This window comes from Poecile atricapillus, chromosome 23 (genome assembly GCF_030490865.1).
Source record: "Poecile atricapillus isolate bPoeAtr1 chromosome 23, bPoeAtr1.hap1, whole genome shotgun sequence".
Classification (NCBI taxonomy): domain Eukaryota; kingdom Metazoa; phylum Chordata; class Aves; order Passeriformes; family Paridae; genus Poecile; species Poecile atricapillus.
In genome coordinates this window covers 1,670,703-1,696,776 of record NC_081271.1, presented here as the reverse complement: position 1 = coordinate 1,696,776, position 26,074 = coordinate 1,670,703, and the positions used below count along the sequence as shown (strand labels likewise).

Genomic DNA, 26,074 nt, shown 5'->3' with positions numbered 1-26,074 from the left:
AGGGAGACCTGGGACACCCCGGGGACATTCAGAGGGACACCGGGGGACACCGGCCGGGGCTCTGTGCAATGCGGGACACCCCGGGGACATTCGGGGGACACCGGGGGACACCGGCCGGGGCTCCGTGCAATGCGGAGCGCGGCCGGGAGATGGCCCCGCACCGCCCCGCTCTGCGCCCGCCATTGTCCGCCGCCTCCGCCGCGATGTTCCCGCCTCCCTCCGGCTCCTCCCGCATCCCTCCGGCTCCTCCCGCATCCCTCCGGCTCCTCCCGCATCCCCGGCCCCGCCGCCGCCGCCGCTCGGAGCAGGTAGGGCCGCGCCGGGGAGCGGAGGGAGCGAGGGGCTCCGCTCGGCTCGCCCCGCTGAAAAACGATATTTTCTATTCCGATGTGGGTTGGTTTGTCCGTAATTTCCCCTCCCGGGGGGGAGATGAGGGTCCCGTTGGCTTCCCGAAAGCTGCGGCTCCATCCTGGTGCTGCTCCCGGAACCCCAAAAGCGGCGGGGGGGATGCGGGGCTGGCCCTCGCCAGGAATGGGGGGCTCGGAATGTCCCCGGGCAGAGGGAATTTGGGGGGTTTGGATGAGCGGAACAATGAAATGGTGCCCGAGGAGTTGGGCAAAGGGGACGGGGGGGATAGAAATAGGGAAGGGATGGGGATCACGAGATCCTGGAATGGTTCTGGTCTTGGTTTTTGGTTTTGGAGCCTCTGCTGCCCGCCCGCCTGGCCTGGGGAGGGATGGCACCCTTGGGATCGGGGCTGGGGACAGGGACAGGGACAGGGACAGGGACAGGGACAGGGACAGGGACAGGGACAGGGACAGGGACAGGGACAGGGACAGGGACAGGCCAGCCGTGCTGTGAGGTTCAGCTCCATCCCATCCCTAAAACCCCACGGTTTTAGGGGCAGGAGGCTCTTGTGAGGATCCCTGCGCTCCTGCGGATCCCGAACCTGCGGGAACGCTCCTGGATAACAAATTCCAGAGGTTTGGGAGCTGCTCCCCTCGGGAGAGGGAGCTCCATGGATTCCCTGCCTGTGTGTGCGAGGCCGAGCACGGCTGGGATTGTTCCCGGGATCCGGGCCCGGCTCAGCCAGCACCAGCGTGACCAGGAAAATCAATCCTTCCTTCCCAGAGAGGGAGGGATTGGGATAACAGGGAGCTGTGGGATGGGGAAACCTGCCTGGAGCCCGGATCTCCCAGGAAAATCAATCCTTCCTTCCCAGAGAGGGAGGGATTGGGATATCAGGGAGCTGTGGGATGGGGAAACCTGCCTATCCCGGATTTCCCGGGATAACCGCCCCACCTCCAGGCACCTGCTCCTCCTCCTGGCCTCCTAAATTCCAGAGGGAGGCTGGGGAGAGGATCCAGAGGATCCAGAGGATCCAGGGGATCGGCCCTTCCTTGCCTGCTGCCGGGCATTCCCTGCCTGCTGCAGCGGGAGCAGGTGCTCCGTGTGGGAGCGCTGCCGGGATTCACCGGGATTCACTGGGATTCACCGGGATTCACCGGGATTCACCGGGATTCACCGGGATTCACCGGGATGTGACAGCCAGAGCACAGGGATACCCCGGGATGGGAAGGGCTGTGCAAGGCCAGGGACTGGAAAGGCTCAGGGATCCCTCCAGGAGCATTCCCAACCCCATCCCGGTTTTCCGTGCCTGTGTCCTTGGCATGGGAATCCTGCAGGATGAGCAGCCCCAGGAGCTGCTTCCCATTCCAGGCTGGGATGGATCTGGTGAGGATTATGGGGCCCTAAAAGGGTTCGGGATGATCCTGATCCTTCCTGAATCCCCGGGATGAAGATCCCAGTTTTTCCTGCATCCCTGGGATGATCCCTGTCCTCCCTGAATCCTTTTTTTTTTGCTTCCAGAGGTTTGGATTTGCTGGATTTGAGGTTGATGGATGCAATTGTGGCTCCAGAAATGAAACCCTCTCAGGGTGTTTTTATTTTATTCCACGATTTTCGAGACCGGGCTCCTTTTTTGGGATTTCCAATTCCAAACTGGGATGGGAATTCTGAGTTTCCCTTGAACCCCAGGATGATCCATGTGCTCCCTGCATCCCGGCACTTCGCCTGTGGGAGCAGCTGGCTCCGGGAGAGGCGCCCCATGGCAACAGGGGAGGGGTTGGAGCGTTTTCCATGGATACAGCAGCGGGATCCATCCCCCGGGGCCGCCCTGGAGTGCCGGGATGAGGGATGGGCAGCGCGGGGGATCCCAAATCCATCCCAAATCCATCCCAAATCCTGCTGCTGCTTCCCAGAGCATCCCAGGATGCTTCCCGAGCTGTGCTCCACATGGAGCAGCTCTCGGGGGAGGATTTGGGGTGATTTTAGGGCGATTTGGGGTGGGTTTAAGGCGTTTTGGGGTGGTTTTTAGGATGTTTTTGGGGCGGTTTTGAGGAGGGTTTTGGGGTGTTTTGGGGGCATTTTTTGAGTGTTTTTGCGTTATTTTGGGGGTGGTTTTGGGGGTGTTTTATGTGGTGTTTTTGAGGTGGTTTTTGGGGTGTTTCATGGGGCGTTTTGGAGGTGTTTTGGGACTGGTTTGGGGGTGTTTTCTGTGGTTGCTTTATGGGGGTTTCTATGGGGTGTTTAATGGGGTGTTTTTGGGGCAGTTTTGAGGTGTTTTATGGGGTGGTTTTGGGGTGTTTTTTCTGTGTTTTCGGGGTGTTTTCAGGGTTCTGTGGTTGTTTTGGGGGTGTTTTATGGGGGTTTCTATGGGGTGTTTTTGGGGCAGTTTTGAGGTGTTTCATGGGGTGGTTTTGGGGTGTTTTTCCTGGTGGTTTTGGGGTGGTTTTTTCTGTGTTTTCGGGGTGTTTTTAGGGCTCCAACCCCTGCTGTCCCCGCTGCCCCTCCCTGGGGTGGCGGGGAGGAAGCGCGGGGGACACGGCCGGTGGCACCGGCGACAGGCTGAGAGATTCCGAAAGTCCTGGCGTGGGAGTGACACGGGGACAGGGACAGGAGGTGGCTCCGGGCTCGGGGCAGGTTGGGGACACCATGGGGACACCATGGGGACACCGTGGGGTGCCACAGCTCTCTTGGAAAAGGGGGATCTGTCACCCCCCCCCCAGTCCCAGCCTGGTCCTGCTGTCCCCTCCGCTGTCCCTCGCTCGGTGCCTCCAGGTTCTCCCTCTTTTTTTGGCTCGGGGGATTTGGGATTCTCTCATCCCAAACCTTTCCAGGGCAGGATTTCCTCCCGAGGGTGGAAATCCGTGGAAAATGATGGAAAAGCCTTTGGCACCGTCCAGCTCCACATCCTGCCTCCTCTGGAGAGCTGGGACCGGGCTGGGCTGGGCTGTCCACAGGAGAAAAATCAGCTGGAGGAGCAGGAAAATCCTCCAAAACAGGTCAGAAGCGGGGCTGGATCATCGGGATAAAATCCAGGCCTTTCCTGCTGCTCTCCTGGAAAATCCTGCTGGCAGCTCCTGGCGTGGGGATCCAGCTCCAAACCCCCTCTGGAAAGCTGGGAGTGCAACCCCCGGGATTCTGGGATTCGGCTTTTTGTCCACAGAGAGGGGAACGGGAAGGGAGATGCCTGGAAAAGGCTGCTGGGATGGGATCTGTGGGAAATCCGGCCTCTTTTGCTTCCAGAGGGTTGGGTTTGGGGGATCCAGGGATCTGCCATGGGATCCTGTAGGATCCTGAGGAGGGGAAGGGAGGGATGGGGATGCTTCAGGAGCCACTGGGATCCCATCCCAGCTCAGGGGGAGCCAGGGATCTGCCATGGGATCCCATGGGATCCTGCCGCGTTTCCTGGGATCAGGATGGGTCCCTTTAACGATGGCACCGTAAAAATTCCCTTGGAATTCCCATGGAGCGGGAGGCTCTGACCCAGCATCGCTTCCTGCTCCTGGACCGGCACTTGGAGGGAAATTCTGGGGCTTTCCCTTAGGATTATCCAAATCCTTGCTCCTTCTGGGATGGGAAGGGGCTGAGACACCGGCTCACAGTGTCCCCAACACAGGTGACATCCCCTGGTGGCCGTCAGACCCCTCAGCCAGGCTTTCCTCCATGGGGTAGAACCCATTTCCCACCCCATTCCAGCCCCATTCCTACCCCATTCCCGCCCCATTCCCATGGCCATTCCCACGTCATTCCTGCCTCATTCCCACCTCATTCCCATCCCATTCCCATGGCCATTCCCACCCCATTCCCGTGGCCATTCCCACCCCATTCCCACCCCATTCCCACCCCATTTCTGCCCCATTCCCACCCCATTCCCGTGACCATTCCCACCCCATTCCCACCCCATTCCCACCCCATTCCTGCCCCATTCCCGCCCCATTCCCGTGGCAATTCCAGCCCCACACACGGCTCTGAGCTCCAGCGGGATGCAGATGTTTGTCTTGGAGACCAGCACGGAGCTGTGGCTTCGTCAGCCACAAAATTGAGTTTATGGCTTTTGGGTTAAAAGCAGATTTTCCTCTGTTCGGCTTCCAGCTTTTGGGATTTCTGCTTTTCCAGGAAAAAGCCGCAGCTGCCAGCAGGGCCTGAAATGCCAGGGAAGGGAACATTCCCAACCTCTCAACACCCCCTGGAGCCAGTTTTTCCAGCTGGAAAGCACCAAAATCCCTGGATGAGCTGGTGCTGGGGGGCCGAGAGGGACTCGGGAAGGGACAAATCCTGCGGGAATTGTGGAGCTTGTTAGGAACCATCTGGTCCCGAAGAGCTCGGGGTCAGGGGGGCCCTTGGGATTGGGATTTATTCCCAATATCCCATCCAAACGTGTCCAGGGGGTGACAAAAACCCCCCCAGGACCGGTCTGGAATGGAGGGAGGTGGTCACTGGTCAGTGGGGTGGGGTGTGGGGGCCACCTGTGGGGCTGGGGGAGGTCCCAGGCCTCTCCTGCCTGGGATGTTTTGGGATTTAGGATTTTCCTGCTTTCTCCAAAATGGGAAATTTTTACTGGATGGTGCCCAGTGCTCCCAGTAAAATAATTGTCATTACTGGGAAGGGGGAGTGGCCCCTTTTTTACCCTAAATTGGGGCATCAACAGAGCCCTGTGTGGGGCAGAGGAGAGCCTGGGGGGGCACTGGAGCCAGACCTGGTCTGAACCCCAAAAATGGGAGCTCCCGTGAGCCAAACCTGCCCAAAACCCCCAAAACTGGAGGTGATTTTTAGAGTTGAGCAGTCCCTGGAGTGGGTGCTGGGGAATATCCGTGAGATCCAGAAGTTTCCCATCCATCCCAGGCCATTCCTGGTTCCCTCTCCTGAAATAAAGCTTGGAGCTGCCCCCCTCATCCCTTCCTTTCCCATCTCTTCCATTCTGCCTTAAAAATCCCTGGATTTGCTGGCAGGGGCTGGTTTTTTTCCCCTCAAATCATTGATAATTTTTCTAAAATCACCATGCTGGGGCAGCCTCGTGGGGTTTGGGGCGGCTCAGCCCCAGCTGCAGGTGCTGATCCCACTGCCCTCCCCAAATCCGGGGTTTATTTTATCCTTGGGGAAAAAGATTCGGGATTCCAGCTCAGCCCCTGCCCTGGCTGGTGTCCGTGGGCTCCCGAGGAAGGGGAAGCAGCAGCAGCTGCAGCCACGTCTTTATTTTTACCCCTGGCCCTGCTGGGCCCCTGCGCGTTTCCCTTTTTCCAGGCACAGAGGAAGGGCTGAGCCAGCAGCGCCAGCCCGGCCTTCCTTATCCGGGAGATTCCAGATGGGTGGGAAAGGACTTTGGGATATTCCATCCCACCCCTGCAGCATTTCCATTTCCCCATTCCCAATATCCATGGGCACCCATCCATTAATCCCTCACATTCCCCATTCCCAGCCATCCATTGGCACCCATCCATTAATCCCTCACATTCCCCATTCCCAGATTCCATGGCTGCCCATCCATTAATCCCTCACTTTCCCCATTCCCGGGTTCCATAGCTGCCCATCCATCAATCCCTCTCTTCCCCCATTCCCAGATTCCATGGCTGCCCATCCATTAATCCCTCACTTTCCCCATTCCCAGCCATCCATTGGCACCCATCCATCAATCCCTCTCTTCCCCCATTCCCAGAATCCATGGCTGCCCATCCATTAATCCCTCACTTTCCCCATTCCCAGAATCCATGGCTGCCCATCCATTAATCCCTCTCTTCCCCCATTCCCAGGTTCCATGGCTGCCCATCCATCAATCCCTCTCTTCCCCCATTCCCAGCCATCCGCGGGTGCCCATCCGTTAACCCCCTGCCTTTCCCGTTCCCAGGAGGCCGGAGCAGCAGGATGCCGTTCTCCTGACCCCGATCCCGGCAGGATGTCGGGCCCACGCGGCCCCGGCGAGCAGTGGCCGGCGCTGGAGTCGGTGGGGCTGAGCCGCAAGGAGCTGGCGCTGGCCGAGGCGCTGCAGATGGAATACGACGCCTTATCCCGGCTCCGCCAGGACAAGGAGGAGAGCCGGGCCAGGAAGGAGCAGCTCCGGGAGCGTTCCCTCATCTCCTGGGATGACCCCGTGGACAGGAACGGCTGCGCCGGCATCAAAGCGGCGCGGGGGCTCTCGGGCTCCGACCCCACGCTCAGCTACAACGTCCCCGCTGTCCCCGAGGGTCCCCAAGCGCCACCCGGGCCTGGCCCGGCCCATCCGGAGCCGCAGCCGTGGCGGAAGGGCCCCCTGAGCGGGGATTACCTGTTCATCTTCGAGGGCTCGCAGCGGGATTTCCTTGGGGAGCCCCTCAACGGCTCCGAGCCCCACAACGGCGGCGGTTCCCCCAAAAAGCTCTCGCCGCCGCCGCTGCCGCCGCGGCACCCGCTGTGGGGCTGTCCCGAGGGCGGCCAGCGCTCGGGGAAGGCGTCCCCGCTGTCCCCCAAGGGCCAGGGCCAGCCCAGGGACATCAACATGTTCTCGGTGGCTCAGGACAAGCTTTTGGGGCGCCGCATCTCCCAGGAGGATCCCTACGGCGTGGACGCCATCACCTGCCTCAACCTCAAGTCCACCTATGAGTCCGAGGTGCTGAGGGAAACTTCCCGGGGCTGGAAGGAGGGCAGGAGCATCCTGGAGAAGGAATCCAGCGGGAAGCCGGTGGCACGGAGCAAGACCATGCCCCCCCAGGTGCCCCCACGCACCTACGGACCCCGCGCGGGCAACAGGAAGAACCTGGCGCCCAACAGGAACCGCAGGATCTCCGTGGAGCCGGTGAGAGGCTTCCCGCTGCTGGAATTGGAGTTGGAGTGGGGATGGAGCTGGGAATTCAGAGCTCTCTGAGCGCCACAACCTCATTAGGAAAATTCAAATGGAGCGGCCGCGGCGTTCCCAGCTCCCAGAGATTCCCAGAGCCGCTTCCCGGGTTAAGGCACCTTTGTTCCTCCTGGCACAGTGGTGCCACCTGTCCTGGCAGGGACAGCGGTGGGCAGTGTCCCCCCGCCCCTGGGGACAGTCCCTGCCCATCCTGCCGCTCTTCCCTGTGGGATATCCCTGGGAACGGCCACTTTTGGGGGGCTCTGAGGGTCTCCCAGCCATGGGCAAAGCAAATCCCCCTGTGCTGGCCCCTGCAGGGCTGCAGGGCCACCTCTGTCCCCACCACGGTGGCCCTGGCGTGGCACAGGTGCTCCAGCGGGGTCGGTGATCCCCACAGGGGTGTGGCCCTGGCGGTGGCCCCCAGGTGACGGGCCCGTGCCCTGCCCCACAGGTGGCCCCCCGGCCGCACTCCTTGGCCAACGGCTACGAGCTCTTCGAGGTGTCCGAGGAGCGGGACGAGGAGGTGGCGGCGTTCTGTCACATGCTGGATGTGTGAGTACCCAAAAACACCCGCAGGACAACCCAAACTGGCTGCAGGGCCACCAAAAGGGGATTCAGGACCACCAAAAGGGGATTCAGGGCCACCAAAAGGGGATTCAGGGCCACGAACAGGGGCTGTTCCCAAGGGTGCTGAGCCCATGTGGTGCCAAAAGGGTGTTCAAGGCCACCCAGGTGGTTTTTGGGCCGGGGGGACTCCCCCAAATCCATCAGGATCCCTGAGCCATCCCTGCTCCCCCAGGCTGCGCTCCAGCTCCGGCACCAAGGATTATTCCGGGACGGGGCTGGTGTGGAACGCGGTGAACCTGAGCGCGGAGCAGCCGGGCGCTGGCGTCAGCCTGAAGGTGACGGTGGTGTGCGACAGCCTGAGGGAGCCGCTGACCTTCACCTGCGACTGTGAGGGCCGCCAGCCTCGGGAACAGCCGGAATTCCCTCATTCCTGCCAGTCCTACTGTTCCCTCCATTCCCGTTGTTCCCGCCATTCCCACCAATCCCACAACTGGTTCCCACCAATCCCGCCATTCCCGCCGTTTCCACCATTCCTGCTTTTTCCCGCCAATTCCACAGTTCCCACCATTCCCGCCAATCCCGCCATTTCTGCCGTTCCCACCATTCCTGCTTTTTCCCACCAATTCCAGTTCTCACCATTCCTGCCAATCCCGCCATTCCCACAGTTCCCAGCATTCCCCGTATTCCCAGTATTCCCACCATTCCTACCACTCCCACCATTCCTCCCATTCCCCATATTCCCGCCATTCCCACTGTTCCCACCAATCCCGTAATTCCCAGAATTCCTGTCATTCCTGCCAATTCCTGCCATTCCCACTGTTCCCACCACTCCCACCATTCCCAGCATTCCTCCCATTCCTGCCATTCCCACTGTTCCCCCAATCCCGCCATTCCCACCACTCCCATCATTTCCACCCATTCCCGCCGTTCCCGAGGATTCGGGAATTCAGGATTCCCGTCCCCGCAGGCTCCTCCACCGTGGACCTGCTGATTTACCAGGCCCTGTGCTACACCCACGACGAGCTGCACGCCGTGGACGTCGAGGATTTCCTGCTCAAAATCTGCGGCCTGGAGGAATTCCTGCAGAAGTGAGGGGCCGTGGGAAAAACTGGGATAAAAATGGGGGAAAACGGGGGGAAAACAGGGAAAAAATGGGGAAAAAACAGAAAAAAGGGGGAAGAAAAAGGAAAAAGTGGGAAAAAATGGGAAAAACGGAAAAAGCAGGGCAGAACAGGGAAAAACACAGGGAAAAATGGGGGGAAAACAGGGGAAAATGGGGGGAAAAACACAGGGTAAAACAGGAAAAACAAGGAAAAACACATGGAAAAACAGGGAAAAAACAGAAAAGTCAAAGGAAAAACAGAGAAAAAACTGGGAAAAACCAGGGAAAATCCATCCCAGGTGCTCCAGGGTGTGATGAACACCCAGGTTTGATGTCGGTGAGCACAGCAGGAGCTTCTCCGTTCCTTTTCCTGCCTCTGGAGCTGCTCCTGCCAAGAGCAGCATGTTGGGAATGTCGTTCCCGGTGGTATCCGTCAGGCTGACCCCCAGGCGCCTGGAAAACCAGCTGGGAAGCCTGGAGCTGCCAAAAATGCTTTTTGGAGGAGAATTCCGTAAAAGCCGTGTCCAGGAGCGGAGCCTGGCTTCTCCCTAAATCCCGGGAGAAGGTGGGACAGGGATCTGGGGGGCTCAGGAATAGCAGGGAAGAGCCGTCCCTCATTCCCTCACTGCCTTTCCTGGAGGAATTCTGTTTTTCCAGGGGGTTTGGGGGTTTGGGAGAGCTCTCTGCAGAGGGAGAAGCAGCAGCCACGGCATTCCCGGCCTTTCCCGGGGCTGGAGCCAGCTCCTGCTGCTGGAGAGATGCCCCGGCCGCGGGAATTCCGTGGGAGCTGAGCCACGGGAGCCGCCGGTTTGGGATCTAAAGGGACGGCTGGGAATGCTTGGGACCAGGAGAGGCTCTGAGGGAGCCCCGAGGGGCTGCAGGGCCACCAAAGGGGATTTGGGGCCACCAAAGCGGATTCAGGGCCACCAAAGAGGATTTGGGGCCACCAAAGGGGATTTTGGGCCACCAAAAGGGATTCAGGGCCACCAAAGGGGATTCAGGGCTACCAAAGGGGATTTGGGGCCACCAAATGTGATTTGTGGCCACCAAAGGGGACTTGGGGCTACCAAAGGGGATTTGGGGCCACCAGATGGGGATTTAAGGCCACCAAAAGGGATTCAGGGCCACCAAAGGTGATTCAGGGCTACCAAAGGAGCTGTTCCTTGGGTGCTGAGCCCTTGTGGCTCCTAACAGCCCATTCCAGATGTGCCCAGGTGTGCCCAGCTCTCCGCAGCAGCCCTGAGGGTCTCGGAGCTTCCCAAGCCGGCTCCATCCAGCCATTCCCAAAGGAATGATCCCCTTTTCCTGCAGGGAGCAGACCCCCAAGGAGATTTCCCGGCTCCTCTGGGAGCACAAAGCCCCTTTTGTGGCCGATCTTTTCTTCCCACATCTTCCCATGGCCGAGGAGATGCTGGAAGTGCCAAAACCCCGGAGCTCTGCCCGGCATCCTGAGCCGCTGGCACGGCATTCCCGTGGGATTGATCCAGGCCAGCGAGGAACGTGCGGCTGGAGGGGTCCAGGGGGGTCTGGATGGGGGAATCAGGATGGCATTCCCAGCTCCAGGGTTCTCCCTGTCATTCCCAGCTCCAAGATTCACCCCAGTCCCGCTCTCAGAGCCCCCTCCAGCCGCTCGGATCCGTGCCCTGCTTCCCGAGGATCCCTGGGCAGGTCCTGGCAGGCCGGGCCCGGCTCCGGAGGGGAAGGAGGGAAAACAATTCCTCATTCTCTGGGTTTCCTGCTGCCACAAAATCCCTGTGCAGGCAGGGCCGCCCTGGGGCCAGCCAAGGCCTGGCTGGGATTTTGGGATGGGGCACTCCTGGCGGGATTTTGGGGCACTCCAGGTGGGATTTTTGGGGCACTCCAGGTGGGATTTTTGGGGCACTCCAGGCGGGATTTTGGGGCACTCCAGGTGGGATTCTGGGGCACTCCAGGCAGGATTTTGGGGCACTCCAGGTGGGATTTTGGGATGGGACACTCCTGGAGGGATTTTGGGGCACTCCAGGTGGGATTTTGGGGCTGTCCAGGTGGGATTTTGGGATGTGGGATGAGCCTGTGGAGATGTCCCTTCGTGTTGGACAGCCACAAGTTCATCCAGCCCTGCAGGAAGCTCAGCCTCGCTCTGAGCCCATCCCAAGGGAGCCTGGATGTGGGATTTTGGGATGGGGCACTCCAGGAGGGATTTTGGGGCACTCCAGGCGGGATTTTGGGGCACTCCAGGTGGGATTCTGGGGCACTCCAGGTGGGATTTTGGGATGTGGGATGAGCGTGTGGCCCTGTCCCCGCAGCAAACACACGCTGGGCAGCCACGAGCACATCCAGCACTGCAGGAAATTCGACATCGACATCCGGCTGCAGCTGCTGCGGAGGAAGGGAGCGCGCAGCGAGCTGGCCCGCACGGTGCGTGGGGACACCGGGGGATTGGTGTCACCTCCCTGGGACACCGGGGGTTGGTGTCACCTCCTTGGGACACTGGGGGGTTGGTGTCACCTCCTTGGGACACCAGGGGTTGGTGTCACCTCCTTGGGACACCAGGGGTTGGTGTCACCTCCTTGGGGCACCGGGCATTAGAGTCATCTCCTTGGGACATTGAAGGGTTGGTGGCACCTACCTGGGTCACCAGGGCTCAGTGCCACCTCCCTGGGACCAAGGGGTTGGTGTCACCTCCTTGGGACATTGAGGGTTTGATGTCACCTCCTTGGGACACTGGGGGGTTGGTGCCACCTCCCTGGGACACCAGGGGTTTGGTGTCACCTCCTTGGGATATTGAGGGGTTGGTGCCACCTCCCTGGGACACCAGGGGTTGGTGTCACCTCCTTGGGGCACCGGGCATTAGAGTCATCTCCTTGGGACATTGAAGGGTTGGTGGCACCTACCTGGGTCACCAGGGCTCAGTGCCACCTCCCTGGGACCAAGGGGTTGGTGTCACCTCCTTGGGATATTGAGGGTTTGGTGTCACCTCCTTGGGATATTGAGGGTTTGATGTCACCTCCTTGGGACATTGAGGGGTTGGTGCCACCTCCCTGGGACACCAGGGGTTTGGTGTCACCTCCTTGGGACACTGGGCATTAGATTCATCTCCTTGGGACATTGAAGGGTTGGTGTCACCTACCTGGGTCACTGGGGGGTTTATGGCACCTCCATGGGACATTGAGGGGTTGGTGTCACCTCCCTGGGTCACCGGGGCTCGGTGTCACCCCCGCTCAGCCTCTCGGTGTCCCCAGGCCAGCGATGACCAGAGCCCCTCCACCCTCAACCACCACATCCACCTGCAGGAGCGGCCCCTCAAACAGACCATCAGCAGGTACTGGTGACACGGCTGGGACATGGTGGCACTGTCCCCAGATGTCCCCTGGCCAGGGGAACTGTCCCCAGATGTCCCCAGGTGTCCCCCAGGTGGGAGAACTGTCCCCAGATGTCCCCAGGCATTCTCTGGGTGGGGGATCTGTCCCCATGTGTCCCCAGGTGTCCCCTGAGTGGCAGAACTGTGCCCAGGTGTCCCCCGGGTGGGGGAACTGTCCCCAGGTGTCTCCCGGGTGGGGGATCTGTCCCCGGGTGTCCCCACGTGTCCCCTGGGTGGTGGATCTGTCCCCACATGTCCCCAGGTGTCCGAGGTGTCCCCTGGGTGGGGGATCTGTCCCCAGGTGTCCCCAGGTGTCCCCTGGGTGGGGGATCTGTCCCCAGGTGTCCCCAGGTGTCCCTCGGGCGGGGCTGAGCGCTGTCCCCTGTCCCCCAGGCAGGCCCTGAGCCTCCTCTTCGACACCTTCCACAACGAGGTGGACGCGTTCCTGGCGGCCGAGGTGAGGCCAGCGGTGCTTTGGGGGGTTTGGGGGGTTTTGGGGTCACTTTTCCTTTCCTGTGGATTCCTTCCCCTTCTCCTCGAGGGATTCTGTGTCAGAGAAAGGCCAGGAATCCTGGAATATCCGGAGCGGGAATGGATCCATGAGGATTATCAATCCCAACTCCTGGCCCTGCACAGACACCCCGAAATCCCACCCTGGGCACCCCCGGGAGCGTTTTCCAAACTCTCCCGGAGCTCTGGCCATGCCCAATCCCTGGGGAGCCTTTTCCAACACCCAACACCCTCCAGGGGGGAGAATTCATTTTTCCTAAAATCCACCCAAAAGAGATGGGGAAAACCGGGAAACTGAGGCACAAATCGCTCCATTCCTGGGTTGGATCCCTGGGCTGTTGGGGGGAGATCCCATTGCAGCCCCTCTCCCCCTGGCAGGGAGAATTCCCGCTGAAAGCCGAGCGGGTGATCCAGTCGGTCATGGCCATCTGCAACGCCCTGGCGGCCGTGGAATCCCAGGAAATCACCGCCGCCCTCAACCAGATGCCGCCCTGCCCGTCCCGCATGCAGCCCAAAATCCAGAAGGTGAGCCAGGGGCACCTGCAGGGCCGGGAGCTGCGAGGAGAAAAAGGAACTCCTCACATCTGGCTCTTTTCCCTCCTTTCCACCACGTGGAAAATCCCTGAATAGCCGCGAGCAGCCTGGATCTGGCAGCTCGCGGCGGTTACGTAAAATCCGCCTTGGCAGCTCCGGGCTGCAGCTCAGGGGTTTCTTGTGGTTTCTCTTTTTTTCTTTTTTTTTTTTTTTTTTTGTGGTTTCTTCTTTTTTTTTAATGTGATTTCTCCATTTTTTTTTTTTTTTTTAATTTTTTTGTGGTTTCTCACTTTTTTGTGTGTTTTGTTTCGTTTTGTTTTTTGGTTTTTTTTTCTTTCCCTTCACAGGATCCAAATGTTCTGGCCAAGAGGGAAAATCGAGGTATTTCTTCTTTCTCTTCTCCCGCTCCCCTTTCTGGGCTCAAGTTCGTGGCGCTTTTCATCTCCAACCCCTCCTCCTCCTCCTCCTTCAACTCTCCGGGCCAAAAAACGGGTTGGAAACCGGTCTGGTTAAAAAAAAAGGAGGATTTTGGGGGGTGCTGTTGCTCCTAGTGAGTTCCAAATGGGAAACCTAGAATTCCCCTTCCTCCAAACGGGAAGTTTGGAATTCCCGCTGTCATTAATTCATCCCTGGGTGGGCGGGAAGCAGCGCAGGGGTCCCAAATCCAGATTTGAGGGATGGATCCCTGAGGGATCTATGGATCCCTGTCCATGTTTCCCTGAGAAACTGATGGATCCCTGTCCGTGTTTCCCTGAAGAATTCATGGATCCCTGAGGGACTGAAGGATCCCTGTGGGATTGATGGATCCCTGAGGGATTGATGGATCACTGTCCATGTTTCCCTGAGGAACTGATGGATCCCTGTCCATGTTTCCCTGAGGGATTGATGGATCCCTGTCCGTGTTTCCTCAAGGGATTGATGGATCCCCAAGGAATCGATGGATCCCTGAGGGATCGATGGATTCCTGCCCGTGTTTCCCTGGGGGATTGATGGATCCCCGAGGAATCAATGTATCCCTGAGGGATTGATGGATCCCTGTCCATGTTTCCCTGAGGGATCAATGGATTCCTGCCCGTGTTTCCCTGAGGAACTGATGAATCCCTGCCCTTGTTTCCCTGAGGGATTGATGGATCCCTGTCCGTGTTTCCTCGAGGGATTGATAGATCCCCAAGGAATCAATGGATCCCTGAGGTATTGATGGATCACTGCCCGAGTTTCCTCAAGGGATTGATGGATCCCCAAGGAATCAATGGATCCCTGAGGGATTGATGAATACCTGTCCATGTTTCCCTGAGGGATCGATGGATCCCTGAGGGATCGATGGATCCCCGAGGGATTGATGGATCCCTGTCCATGTTTCCCTGAGGGATCAATGGATTCCTGCCTGTGTTTCCCTGGGGGATTGATGGATCCCCAAGGAATCAATGGATCCCTGAGGGATCAATGGATTCCTGCCCGTGTTTCCTTGAGGAATTGATGAATCCCTGTCCATATTTCCCTGGGGGACTGATGGATCCCTGTCCGTGTTTCCTTGAGGGATTGATAGATCCCCAAGGAATCAATGGATCCCTGAGGGATTGATGGATCCCTGTCCATGTTTCCCTGAGGAATCAATGGATCCCTGCCCATGTTTCCCCAAGGGATCGATGGATCCCTGTCCATGTTTCCCTGAGGGATTGATGGATCCCCAAGGAACTGATAGATCCCCAAGGAATCGATGGATCCCTGAGGGATTGATGGATCCCTGTCCATGTTTCCCCAAGGGATTGATGGATCCCTGTCCATGTTTTCCTGAGGGATCGATGGATCCCTGAAGGATTCATGGATCCCTGCCCACATTTCCCCGAGGAACCGCCGGATCCCCGAGGGATCCACAGATCCCTGAGGGACCCGCCGGATCCGCCTTTCCCGCAGAGAGGATCGTGGAGAGCCTGACGGCCGCCATCCTCAACCTGGTGGAGCTCTACTGCAGCACCTTCAACGCGGATTTCCAGACGGCCGCGCCCGGGAGCCGCGAGCTGGGCGCGGCGCAGGAGGCGAGGCTGCTCACCTGCCCGCTGGCCTTCACTGTCTACGCCACCCACCGCATCCCCATCACCTGGGCCGCCAGGTGAGCTGCTCCCCGCTATCCCGCGCCTTTCCAGGCGTTGTTTATATCCCAGGAATTCCTGGGAATGTTGGGGACAAGGGGTGAGGCGGCCTGAGGGTCCCCGGGGAGGGAGTGGGGGTAAAATGGGGATATTGGGGGTTGAGGGTGGGGTAGGGAGTGGTTGTGGATTGTGGGATGTGTGGAGAGGGGAGGGATCAGCAATTCCAGCTCCTGGGATGTCGCAAAGTCCCGCTGTGTGCCTGGGACACCCCAAAATCCCATCGTGTTCCTGAGATCACTGGTACCGAGACACCTCAGAATCCCAGCACATTCCTGGGAACGTGGACACTGGGGCACCCCAAAATCCCAGCACATTCCCAGAAAAGCTGGCACTGGGACACCCCAAAATCCCATCATGTTCCTGAGATCATTGGTACCGGGACACCCCAAAATCCCAGCAGATTCCCGGGATCGCTGACACTGGGACACCCCAAAATCTCATTGTGTTCCTGAGATCACTGGCACTGGGACACCCCAAAATCCCAGCACATTCCTGGGAACGTGGACACTGGGATACCCCAAAATCCCAGCACATTCCCAGGAATGCTGGCACTGGGACACCCCAAAATCCCATCATGTTCCTGGGAACGTGGGCACTGGGACACCCCAAAATCCCAGCACATTCCCGGATCACTGGCACTGGGACACCCCAAAATCCCAGCACATTCCTGGGAACGTGGACACTGGGACACCCCAAAATCCCAGCACATTCCCGGGAATGCTGGCACTGCCAGGCAGGGCGGGATGTCGCCGCAGCCCGGGCCGGGCCGGGCTGGCTCCTGCCGAGGCCACCGCGCCACCCGGGGGAGGTGACAGATGGCCCCACGCGGCGGCCCCGCGCCAGCCCCTTTGTTCCGCTCCTCCGTGCCCGTGCCCGGCGCGGGGGGGACCGGGAGGGGACCGGGAGGGGACCGGGGGGTGGCGACAGCGGCGCCGGCAGAGCCGCCCCTCCGGGGACCCCTCGCCTTTGTCCTTGTCCTTAATGTATTCCCCTTGGTGAGTGGCTCCGAACAAAGCGGCGAGCCTGGGAAATGCCGCCAGCCCCTGACCCCCGCGCCCCGCAGCCCTGCCCGGATTGTCGCAGCCCTGCCCGGATTGTCGCAGCCCTGCCCGGATTGTCGCTCGGCACCTGCCACATGGCAGGGCCCCCCCCGTGTGCCGGAATGCGCCGTGCCATATGGTGCTGGGGACATCGGGGGAGGGGGAAATGTCCCCGTTCTGTCCCCCTTTCCCATCCTCGGGGCAGGATTTAGGGGTTCTGGTGACCCGGGTAAAAACCCACCCCTTTCCAAACCTCTGGACAGGATTTAGGGGTTCTGGTGACCCGGGTAAAAACCCACCCCTTTCCAAACCTCTGGACAGGATTTAGGGGTTCTGGTGACCCGGGTAAAAACCCACCCCTTTCCAAACCTCGGGACAGGATTTAGGGGTTCTGGTTACCCGGCTAAACCTCACCTTTCCCATCCTTGGGACAGGATTTAGGGGTTCTGGTAGCCCAGGTAAACCCCCCTTTCCCATCCTCGGGACAGAATTTAGGGGTTCTGGTGACCCAGGTAAACCCCACCCCTTTCCAAACCTCTGGACAGAATTTAGGGGTTCTGGTAGCCCAGGTAAACCCCACCCCTTTCCAAACCTCTGGACAGGATTTAGGGGTTCTGGTAGCCCAGGTAAACCCCCCTTTCCCATCCTCGGGACAGAATTTAGGGGCTCAGTTGGTCCCACCCGGCTCACTTGGTGTTTTTCCCGCAGTTATGAAGATTTCTACCTCTCGTGCTCCCTCAGCCACGGCGGGAAGGAGCTGTGCAGCCCCCTGCTCACCAGGAAGGCCCACGTCTACAAATACCTCTTCCACCTCATCATTTGGGACCAGCAGTAAGGCCCCGGGGCGGGCACGGGGGTCCCGGTGCCCACCCACGCTGCCTTCATCATCCTCACAATCTCCTCCCCTGCTCCTCTCCGCGCCTCTTTTTATTTTGGGGGGGGAGTTGGAAGTTTTTGTGTCACTCCCCGGGAATAGCAACCCCGCCCCGGGAAAGGGGATCTGCTCCCAAAATAGCGCTGAGCCCTCGCCACGCCTGGCATCCAGAGCGGCCCGGGGAGGTGGGGATGGGACGGGATAATTTTAGAGGGCGCCGGTGCCCCCAAGGACAGGTGCCCGGCGGGACGGCGGCGAGCGCAGCGATCCCGGGGATCCAGCCCCTTCCCGCGGGATGTAGCTGCCACCCCGAGCTCCCTGGGAGCGGCGGAGAGCAATCCCAGCCCCGGGGTCCCAGGCGGGTCCCCCCGGGTTGTGGGGCAAGGTCAGTGCCCGGCGGGGCTCTGCGTGGAGGGCCCTGTCCCTGCGGTCACCTTCGGGGCACGGAGAGCGCAGCCGGGGCTGGGACAGCAGCAGCTGGCTGTCCCCAAACCTGCGGGGTGGCTGGGACTTCTAGGGACTTCCAGGGACTTCCAGGGATTTCTAGGGACTTCTAGGGACTTCCAGGGACTTCCAGGGACTTCCAGGGACACCCCGGTGCCAGCAGCAAAGGCGTCTGTAGGGCCAGGCTCTCCTGGGGCATCCCAAGGAGATTGGGAGTGCCCGTCCCTGGCACTCTGAGCCTGTCCCCGGCACCCTGAGCCCATCCCTGGAACCCTGAGCCCATCCCTGGAACCCTGATCACATCCCCGGCACCCTGAGCCCGTCCCTGGAACCCTGAGCCCATTCCCAGCCTCTCTCCTGCAGGATCTGCTTCCCGGTCCAGGTGAACCGGCTGCCCCGGGAGACCCTGCTCAGTGTCACCCTCTTCGCCGTGCCCGTGCCACCCCCGGGCGGCTCCTCCGACGCCAACAAGCAGCGGCGGGTCCCCGAGGCCCTGGGCTGGGTCACCACCCCCCTCTTCAACTTCAGGCAGTACGTGGGGGGCACAGGAGGGTCCCCAGAGTCGTGGGGTCCCCAAAACCTCAGGGTCCTCAGTGCCTCAGCTCAGCACCAGCAGCAGTGCCACCTGAGTGCCCCCCCAGTGCCACCTGAGTGCCCCCCCAGTGCCACCCTTTGTCCCCTCCCAGGGTCCTGACCTGCGGGCGGAAGCTCCTGGGCTTGTGGCCGGCGACTCAGGACAACTCCAGGGCCAGGTCGAGCGCCCCAAACTTCAACCAGCCTGACAGTGTCATCCTGCAGGTATCTCCTGGCATTCCAGGGACACAAATCCCCCTCCAAAACTCCACCTGGGGGTCCCCTCACCCTCTGCCTCTGCCCCAGATCGACTTCCCCACCTCAGCCTTCGAGGTGAAGTTCACCAACCCGCCCGCGGCCGAGTTCAGCCCCAGGTACGAGTTCGGCAGCCTGGGGGAGGAGGACCAGCGCCAGCTGCGGGAGGCCATGCAGAAAAAATCACTTTATTGGTAAATAAACCGGTATTTATGGCACTGCCCTGCTGGGGGGACACGGGTGACACCTCCACAGCGCTGCCCTGGCACATCTGAGGGGCTGATCCTTCCTCTGGGGCTGAAGCTGGAGTTTTCCTGAGCTGGGTGGCTCTCCCGTGCTCGGCCCTCCCTGCTGTCCCTCTCCTTGGGGACAGCTGAGCGGTCCCTCGGCCAGCCCGAGCTGTCCGGGGGGATCAGGTGTCAGCAGCTGCCCAAAGCTCGGGGGGTGCTCGGCCAGCGGGGCTGGCTCGGGGGTCCCTGGGCAGGGGGACAGCCAGGGACAGCTCAGTCCCCTCTGGGCACGGGGCCTGGGGTGCTGGCTTGTCCCCCAGCAGGGTCCTGCTGTCCATCAGCCACTCCAGGGGTAGGGGATGCAGGGAGGGCTCGGGGGTTTATTGGGGTTCCAATAAACGGTGGGGGCAGAGGGGACACACAGCCAATCCTGCCAGCCCCGTTCTGTCCACGTGTGATGAGGGCACAGGGGTGCCACCTCCACATCGTGCCACCCCCTGCTGTCTCCATGCACAGTGGGGCACAGGAATGTCACCTCCCCGACCCTCCAGGGCCGTGTTTTGGGGACATGGGAATGCCACCTCCCAATCCTGCCAGCCCCATTCAAATCCATGCACAGTGGGGTCACAGGGATGCCACCTCCAAACCTTCCATGTGTTTTGGGGTCACAGGGATGCCACCTCCAAACCTTCCACGTGTTTTGGGGTCACAGTGGTGCCACCTCCAAACCTTCCATATGTTTTGGGGTCACAGTGGTGCCACCTCCAAACCTTCTACGTGTTTTGGGGTCACAGGGATGCCGCCTCCAAACCTTCCACATTTTTTGGGGTCACAGGGGTGCCACCTCCTCACCCTCCCACCCCCATCCCAGCCCTCCTCACCCTCCCTGACCCTGTCCCCGTGTCCCCGCAGGCTGACGGATGCGGACCGGCAGCGGCTGTGGGAGAAGCGCTGCCACTGCCACGCGTCCCCCGGCGCCCTGCCCATGCTGCTGGCCAGTGCCCCCAGCTGGGACTGGGGCTGCCTGCCCGACATCTACGCCCTGCTCAGCCAGTGGACCTCCATGGGCCACCAGGACGCCCTGGGGCTGCTGCACGCCACGTAAGCCACCCGTGGGCTGTGGGGACGTGCCGGCCCGCGTGGCGCTGGCCGAAGGACGCTGTCACCCCATGGAACGTGTCCTGGCTGCAGGTTCCCGGACCAGGAGGTGAGGAGGACGGCCGTGCAGTGGATTGACTCCATCTCGGACACGGAGCTGCTGGATTACCTGCCCCAGCTGGTGCAGGTGGGTGGTGGCACCGGGATGTGCCATGGGGTGCCTGCTGGTGCCACCGTGCCCCCGTGACGCTGTCCCCTGCGCAGGCCCTGAAGTACGAGTGCTACCTGGACAGCCCCCTGGTGCGCTTCCTCATGAAGAGAGCCATTTGTGACCTGAAGATCACCCACTACTTCTTCTGGTGGGTTTGGGGGGGCTCTGGGAGTGGTGGGGGCACCCTGACCCTCACCTGACCCCGTGTGTCCCCAAACCGGGGGTACCCTGACCCTCACCTGACCCCGTGTGTCCCCAAACTGGGGGTACCCTGACCCTCACCTGACCCCACATGTCCCCAAGCTGAGGAGCACCCTGACCCTCACCTGACCCTGTGTGTCCCCAAGCTGGGTGTGACCCTGACCCTCACCTGACCCCGTGTGTCCCCAAACTGGGGGTACCCTGATCCTCACCTGACCCTGTGTGTCCCCAAGCTGGGTGTGACCCTGACCCTCACCTGACCCCGTGTGTCCCCAAACTGGGGGCACCCTAACCCTCACCTGACCCCGTGTGTCCCCAAGCTGAGAGGCACCCTGAGCCTGTCCTGACCCCACATGTCCCCAAGTTGAGGGGCACCCCGAGGCTGCTCTGACCCCGCGTGTCCCCAGCAGGCTGCTGAAGGATGGCCTCAAGGACTCGCAGTTCAGCATCCGGTACCAGTACCTGCTGGCAGCGCTGCTGTGCTGCTGCGGGAAGGGGCTGCGGGAGGAGTTTGACCGGCAGTGCCTGTTGGTCAGCACGCTGGCCAGGCTGGCGCAGCAGGTCCGGGACGCCGCCCCATCCGCCCGCCAGGTGGGTGCTGGGAGGGGGGCAGGGGGTGCTGGGTGTCAGCCCCGTGTCCCACACTCATCCTGCCGATCCCATGCCTGCCTCGTCCCATGCTGGCTTTGTCCCATCACATTCCTACCCTATCCCATGTCCATGCTGGTTTTTGCCTGCTGTGTTCCGTGCCTACTCCATCCCATGCTAACCCCTTCCCATGCCCACCCCTCTCTATCCCATGGTCACCCTGTTCCTTGCCCATTCCATTCCATTCCATCCCATTCCATTCCATTCCATTCCATTCCATTCCGTTCCGTTCCGTTCCGTTCCATTCCATTCCATTCCATCCCATTCCATCCCATCCCATTCCATTCCATTCCATTCCATTCCATTCCATTCCATTCCATTCCATTCCATTCCATTCCATTCCGTTCCGTTCCGTTCCGTCCCGTTCCGTTCCGTTCCCTTCCGTTCCCTTCCGTCCCATCCCATCCCATCCCATCCCATCCCATCCCATCCCATCCCATCCCATCCCATCCCATCCCATCCCATCCCATCCCCACCCCATCCATGCCCACCCCATCCATGGTCACTCTACCCCATCCCACCCTACCCTATCCCATCCCCATCCCATCCCCACCTCATCCCTTGCCCATCCCATCCCATTCCCATGGATCCCGCCCCATTCCCACCCCGCAGGGCATCCTGCGCGAGGGGCTGGAGGACGTGGCGCAGTTCTTCAAGGCCCACGGCTCGTGCCGGCTGCCGCTCAGCCCCAGCCTGCTGGTCAAGGGCATCGTGCCCCGGGTGAGTGCCAGGCCCAGGGGGCTCGGGGGGCTCCTGCCCGCTCCCGGCTCGCCCTGACCGGCTGCCGCTCCCTCCTTCCCGCGGCAGGACTGCTCCTACTTCAACTCCAACGCCGTCCCGTTGAAGCTCTCCTTCCAGAACGTGGATCCGCTCGGGGAGAACATCCGCGTCATCTTCAAGGTGAGCCTGGCGCCTTTGGAAATGCCCAAATCCTGGCACAGCCCTCCAAGATTCTCCGGGCTCTGGTGGCTCTTCCCCTGGCTCTGATGGCTCTAGTGGCTCCTCCCTGGCTCTGGTGGCTCTGGTGGCTCTGGTGGTTCTTCCCTGGTTCTGATGGTTTTGGTGGCTCCTCCCTGGCTCTGGTGGCTCTGGCGGCTCTGGTGGCTCTGATGGCTCTGGTGGCTCCTCCCTGGCTCTGGTGGCTCCTCCCTGGCTCTGGTGGCTCTGGTGGCTCTGGTGGCTCTGGTGGCTCTGGCAGCTCTGGTGGTTCTTCCCTGGTTCTGATGGTTCTGGTGGCTGTCCCCCGGCAGTGTGGTGATGACCTGCGGCAGGACATGCTGACGCTGCAGATGATCCGCATCATGAACAAGATCTGGGTGCAGGAAGGGCTGGACATGCGCATGGTCATCTTCCGCTGCTTCTCCACCGGCCGTGGGAGAGGTGAGATGGAGTTTGGGTGTCCCCAGGGGTCACCGGGCTCTGGGTGGGGCTGGGGATGGCTCGGGACATCCTGGGGTGTGATGCCACCATCCTGGTGTGTGATGCCACCATTCTGGGGTGTGATGCCACCATCCCATCCCTGTCACGCAGTGGTGACAGGTGGGGAATGCTCGGGTTGGTGACAAAAGGGGTTGGGGTCACGGTTCTTGGGGCTGGAAGGGTCTCACCCCACTGTCCCACCTGCCAGGCATGGTGGAGATGATCCCCAACGCCGAGACCCTGCGGAAGATCCAGGTGGAGCACGGCGTGACCGGCTCCTTCAAGGACCGGCCGCTGGCCGACTGGCTGCAGAAACACAACCCCAAAGAGGACGAGTATGAGAAGGTGAGGAGGAATCCCTGCTCCTCGTGTCCCCCATGCCAGGAACCAGCCTTGCTTCCCATCGTATCCATCCTTTCTCCTTGTCCTTCCCTCCTTCCTCACAGGCCGTGGAAAACTTCATCTACTCCTGCGCCGGCTGCTGCGTGGCCACCTACGTGCTGGGCATCTGTGACAGGCACAACGACAACATCATGCTCAAGACCACGGGCCACATGTTCCACATCGATTTCGGCAGGTTCCTGGGCCACGCCCAGATGTTCGGCAACATCAAGAGGTGAGAGAGGCCCCTGGGACCTCCTGTCCTCATCCCTGCAGAGGGAGAAGCTCCCTGTCCTTGTCCTGGTGGTGGGTGACCTCTCCCTGTCCTTGTCCTGGTGGTGGGTGACCTCTCCTTCTCCATGTCCTCATGGTGGGTGACCTCTCCTTCTCCATGTCCTGGTGGTGGGTGACCTCTCCCTGTCCATGTCCTGGTGGTGGGTGACCTCTCCCTGACCTTGTTCTGGTGCTGGGTGACCTCTCCCTCTCCTGATCCCACCCCCCACCCCTGCTCACTTTGTCCCTCCTGTCCCCCTCCGCAGGGACCGGGCTCCGTTCGTCTTCACCTCGGACATGGCGTACGTCATCAACGGCGGGGACAAGCCCTCCAGCCGCTTCCACGACTTCGTGGACCTCTGCTGCCAGGCCTACAACCTGATCCGCAAGCACACCCACCTCTTCCTCAACCTGCTGGGGCTGGTGAGAGCCGGGAGGCCACAAAAGTCCCCTCAGCGTGGCACAGGGGTCCCTTTGTCCCCTGTCCCCATCCCTGTCCCCATCCCTGTCCCCATCCCTGTCCCCATCCCTGTCCCCATGACTGTCCCCATCCCTGCCAGATGCTGTCCTGTGGCATCCCCGAGCTCTCCGACCTGGAGGACCTCAAGTACGTCTACGACGCGCTGAGGCCGCAGGATTCCGATGCCGATGCCACCACCTACTTCACCAGGTAGGGGACGTGGGCGGGTGACCCAGCAGCGGCCGGAGGGTCCCTCGGACGGTGGCACTGAGCACGCGACGGCCTCGTTGCAGGTTGATCGAGTCCAGCCTGGGCAGCGTGGCCACCAAGCTCAACTTCTTCATCCACAACCTGGCGCAGATGAAGTTCACGGCCTCGGACGCCCGGCCCACGCTGTCCTTCGCCCCCCGCACGCACACCCTCAAAACGTCCGGCCGGATCCGCGACGTCTTCCTCTGCCGCCACGAGAGGGTCTTCAACCCCAGCAAGGGCTACGTGAGTGGGGACAGCTGGGGACAGGCCCAGGCTGGGCTCGGGGTGCCCCGGGGCCCCGTCCCACGTCACGGCCCCACCTCTCTGCAGACCTACGTGGTGAAGGTGCAGAGGGACAACCCGAGCGAGGTGACCTTCGTGCAGCGCACCTTCGAGGAGTTCCAGGAGCTGCACAACAAACTGCGCCTCCTCTTCCCCTCCTCGCTGCTGCCCAGGTACTCCTGAAGCCCCTCCGGACCTCCAGGGACTCCCCAGAACCCCCCGGGACCCCCCTGAGTGTCCGTCCCCCCGCAGCTTCCCCAGCAGGTTCGTCATCGGGCGCCCGCGGGGCGAGGCGGTGGCCGAGCGGCGCAAGGAGGAGCTCAACGGCTACATCTGGCACCTGATCCACGCCGCCCCCGAGGTGGCAGAGGTGGGGACACGGGGTGGGGGCTGCGGGGAGCTGGGGACAGCGCCAGGGCCACCAGGGAAACGCTTGGGGACAATGCAGCTCCTAGAGCAGCAGTGTGTGCCGCACATAGAGCATCGGTTTGGAGTGGCGGGGATGTTGTCACCGCTGTCACCGCTAATGTCACCTCCTGACCCCGCAGTGTGACCTCATCTACACCTTCTTCCACCCCCTGCCCCGGGATGAGAAGGCGGCTGGAACCAACCCGACCCCGAAGCCGGCAGGTGGGGCAGGGATGATTTTGGGGGGTGATTTTGGGGGATGATTTTGGGGGGTGACGGCAGGAAGTGACACCAAAGCCGTCCCATCCCTCCTGTCCCCCCCTCTCCAGATGCCACATGGGCTCGATCCCTGGGCAAGGTCGGCGGGGAGGTGAAGCTCTCCATCTCCTACAAGAACAACAAGCTCTTCATCATGGTGATGCACATCCGAGGGCTGGTAGGAGCACGGCACGCACGGGGACAGGGCAGGGGGCTGTCCCCTCCCTGCCCTCACCGCCTGTCCCCACTCTGCCCCACAGCCACCCCTGCAGGACGGCAACGACCCCGACCCCTACGTCAAGACCTACCTGCTGCCCGACCCCCAAAAAACCACCAAGAGGAAAACCAAAGTGGCCCGAAAAACCTGCAACCCCACCTACAACGAGATGGTAAGGGGGGGACGGGGACGGGTTTGGGGCGTCCCCGCGGGCGTCCCCAGCTGAGGGTTTGTCCCCCGTTGTGTCCCACAGCTGGTGTACGACGGGATCCCCCGGGGGGACCTGGAGCAGCGGGAGCTGCGGCTGAGCGTGCTGAGCGAGGAGGGATTTTGGGAGAACATCCTGCTGGGGGAGGTGGGAATTCGCCTCCGCGACTTGGACCTGGCCCAGGAGAAGATGGGCTGGTTCGCCCTGGGCTCCCGCGGCCACGGCACCCTCTGAGTCCCCCCCACCCACCCCGGGACCCCCGGGTGTGTCCCCAAAAGGGCGCTGCCCAGGTGGCTTCTTTTTTAAGTTTACCTTGTGTCAAGGGAGCAACGCGGGGCGGGAGGGGCGTGGGGCGGTTCGGGGGTTATTTCTTCCTTTGGGATATCCGTATTTTAATTTTTTTTTAATAACGAGTAGCGTGAGCACCGGGGCGGAGGTGGAGGGGGGTGGGGAGGGGTTGGGGGGGTGTGTGGACCCCCCCCAGCCCAGGAATCGGGCAATTCCCACCGCGGGGAATTCGCTCCCAAAGGAGAGCGGCGTGGCGAGGTGCCCGTCCCGTGTGGCTACCGGCCACCTTTGCTGTCCCCTCGCCCTGGGGACATCCGTGTCCTCCCCGCCTGCCACCCGGCTCCGGGTGCGGGCTTGGTGCCTGTGGTGCTTTGTTTACAGCGACAGCTCCGTAAACGGACGAAATGTTTCTCAGGATCGAGAATAATTAACTTTAACCTTTATATTAAAAGTTTTAAATATTGGATCTGGTGGCGGTCGCGGCGTGGCGGTGGCCGGGGTGGCTTCTCAGGGGAAGTTGGGAATCTCCTGCCTCTGGAACAAGGGAATGGGATCACGAAAAGGGATGAAAGGCACGGGGTGGCACATCTGGCACATCTGCCCCTCTGCCTGCACATCTGGGCACACATCTGCCTGCCGCACCCTCCAGAACGCCGAGCCCTGGGGGTCTGCGATCTGCCTCCCTCAATCCCCAGCAT

General features: G+C 61.1%; 1 protein-coding gene across 1 annotated transcript; it reads left to right on the top strand.

Annotated features, from left to right (window-relative positions):
• The first annotated feature begins 248 nt into the window (after positions 1–248).
• Positions 249–25,842, top strand: PIK3C2B (phosphatidylinositol-4-phosphate 3-kinase catalytic subunit type 2 beta). Its single transcript, XM_058855477.1, has 33 exons — positions 249–308; positions 6,188–7,111; positions 7,605–7,705; positions 7,953–8,107; positions 8,688–8,808; positions 11,108–11,219; positions 12,044–12,123; positions 12,556–12,619; positions 13,051–13,197; positions 13,554–13,587; positions 15,121–15,316; positions 17,105–17,227; positions 18,078–18,245; positions 18,401–18,512; positions 18,594–18,736; positions 19,685–19,873; positions 19,964–20,057; positions 20,135–20,229; positions 20,693–20,873; positions 21,543–21,650; positions 21,738–21,830; positions 22,181–22,310; positions 22,558–22,694; positions 22,796–22,965; positions 23,270–23,426; positions 23,564–23,673; positions 23,757–23,958; positions 24,046–24,170; positions 24,250–24,367; positions 24,546–24,627; positions 24,735–24,841; positions 24,924–25,052; positions 25,134–25,842. Exons 2-33 carry the CDS (start codon positions 6,236–6,238, stop codon positions 25,320–25,322), a joined length of 4,848 nt encoding a protein of 1,615 aa, XP_058711460.1. The 5' UTR covers positions 249–308; positions 6,188–6,235; the 3' UTR covers positions 25,323–25,842.
• The last annotated feature ends 232 nt before the right edge of the window (positions 25,843–26,074 follow it).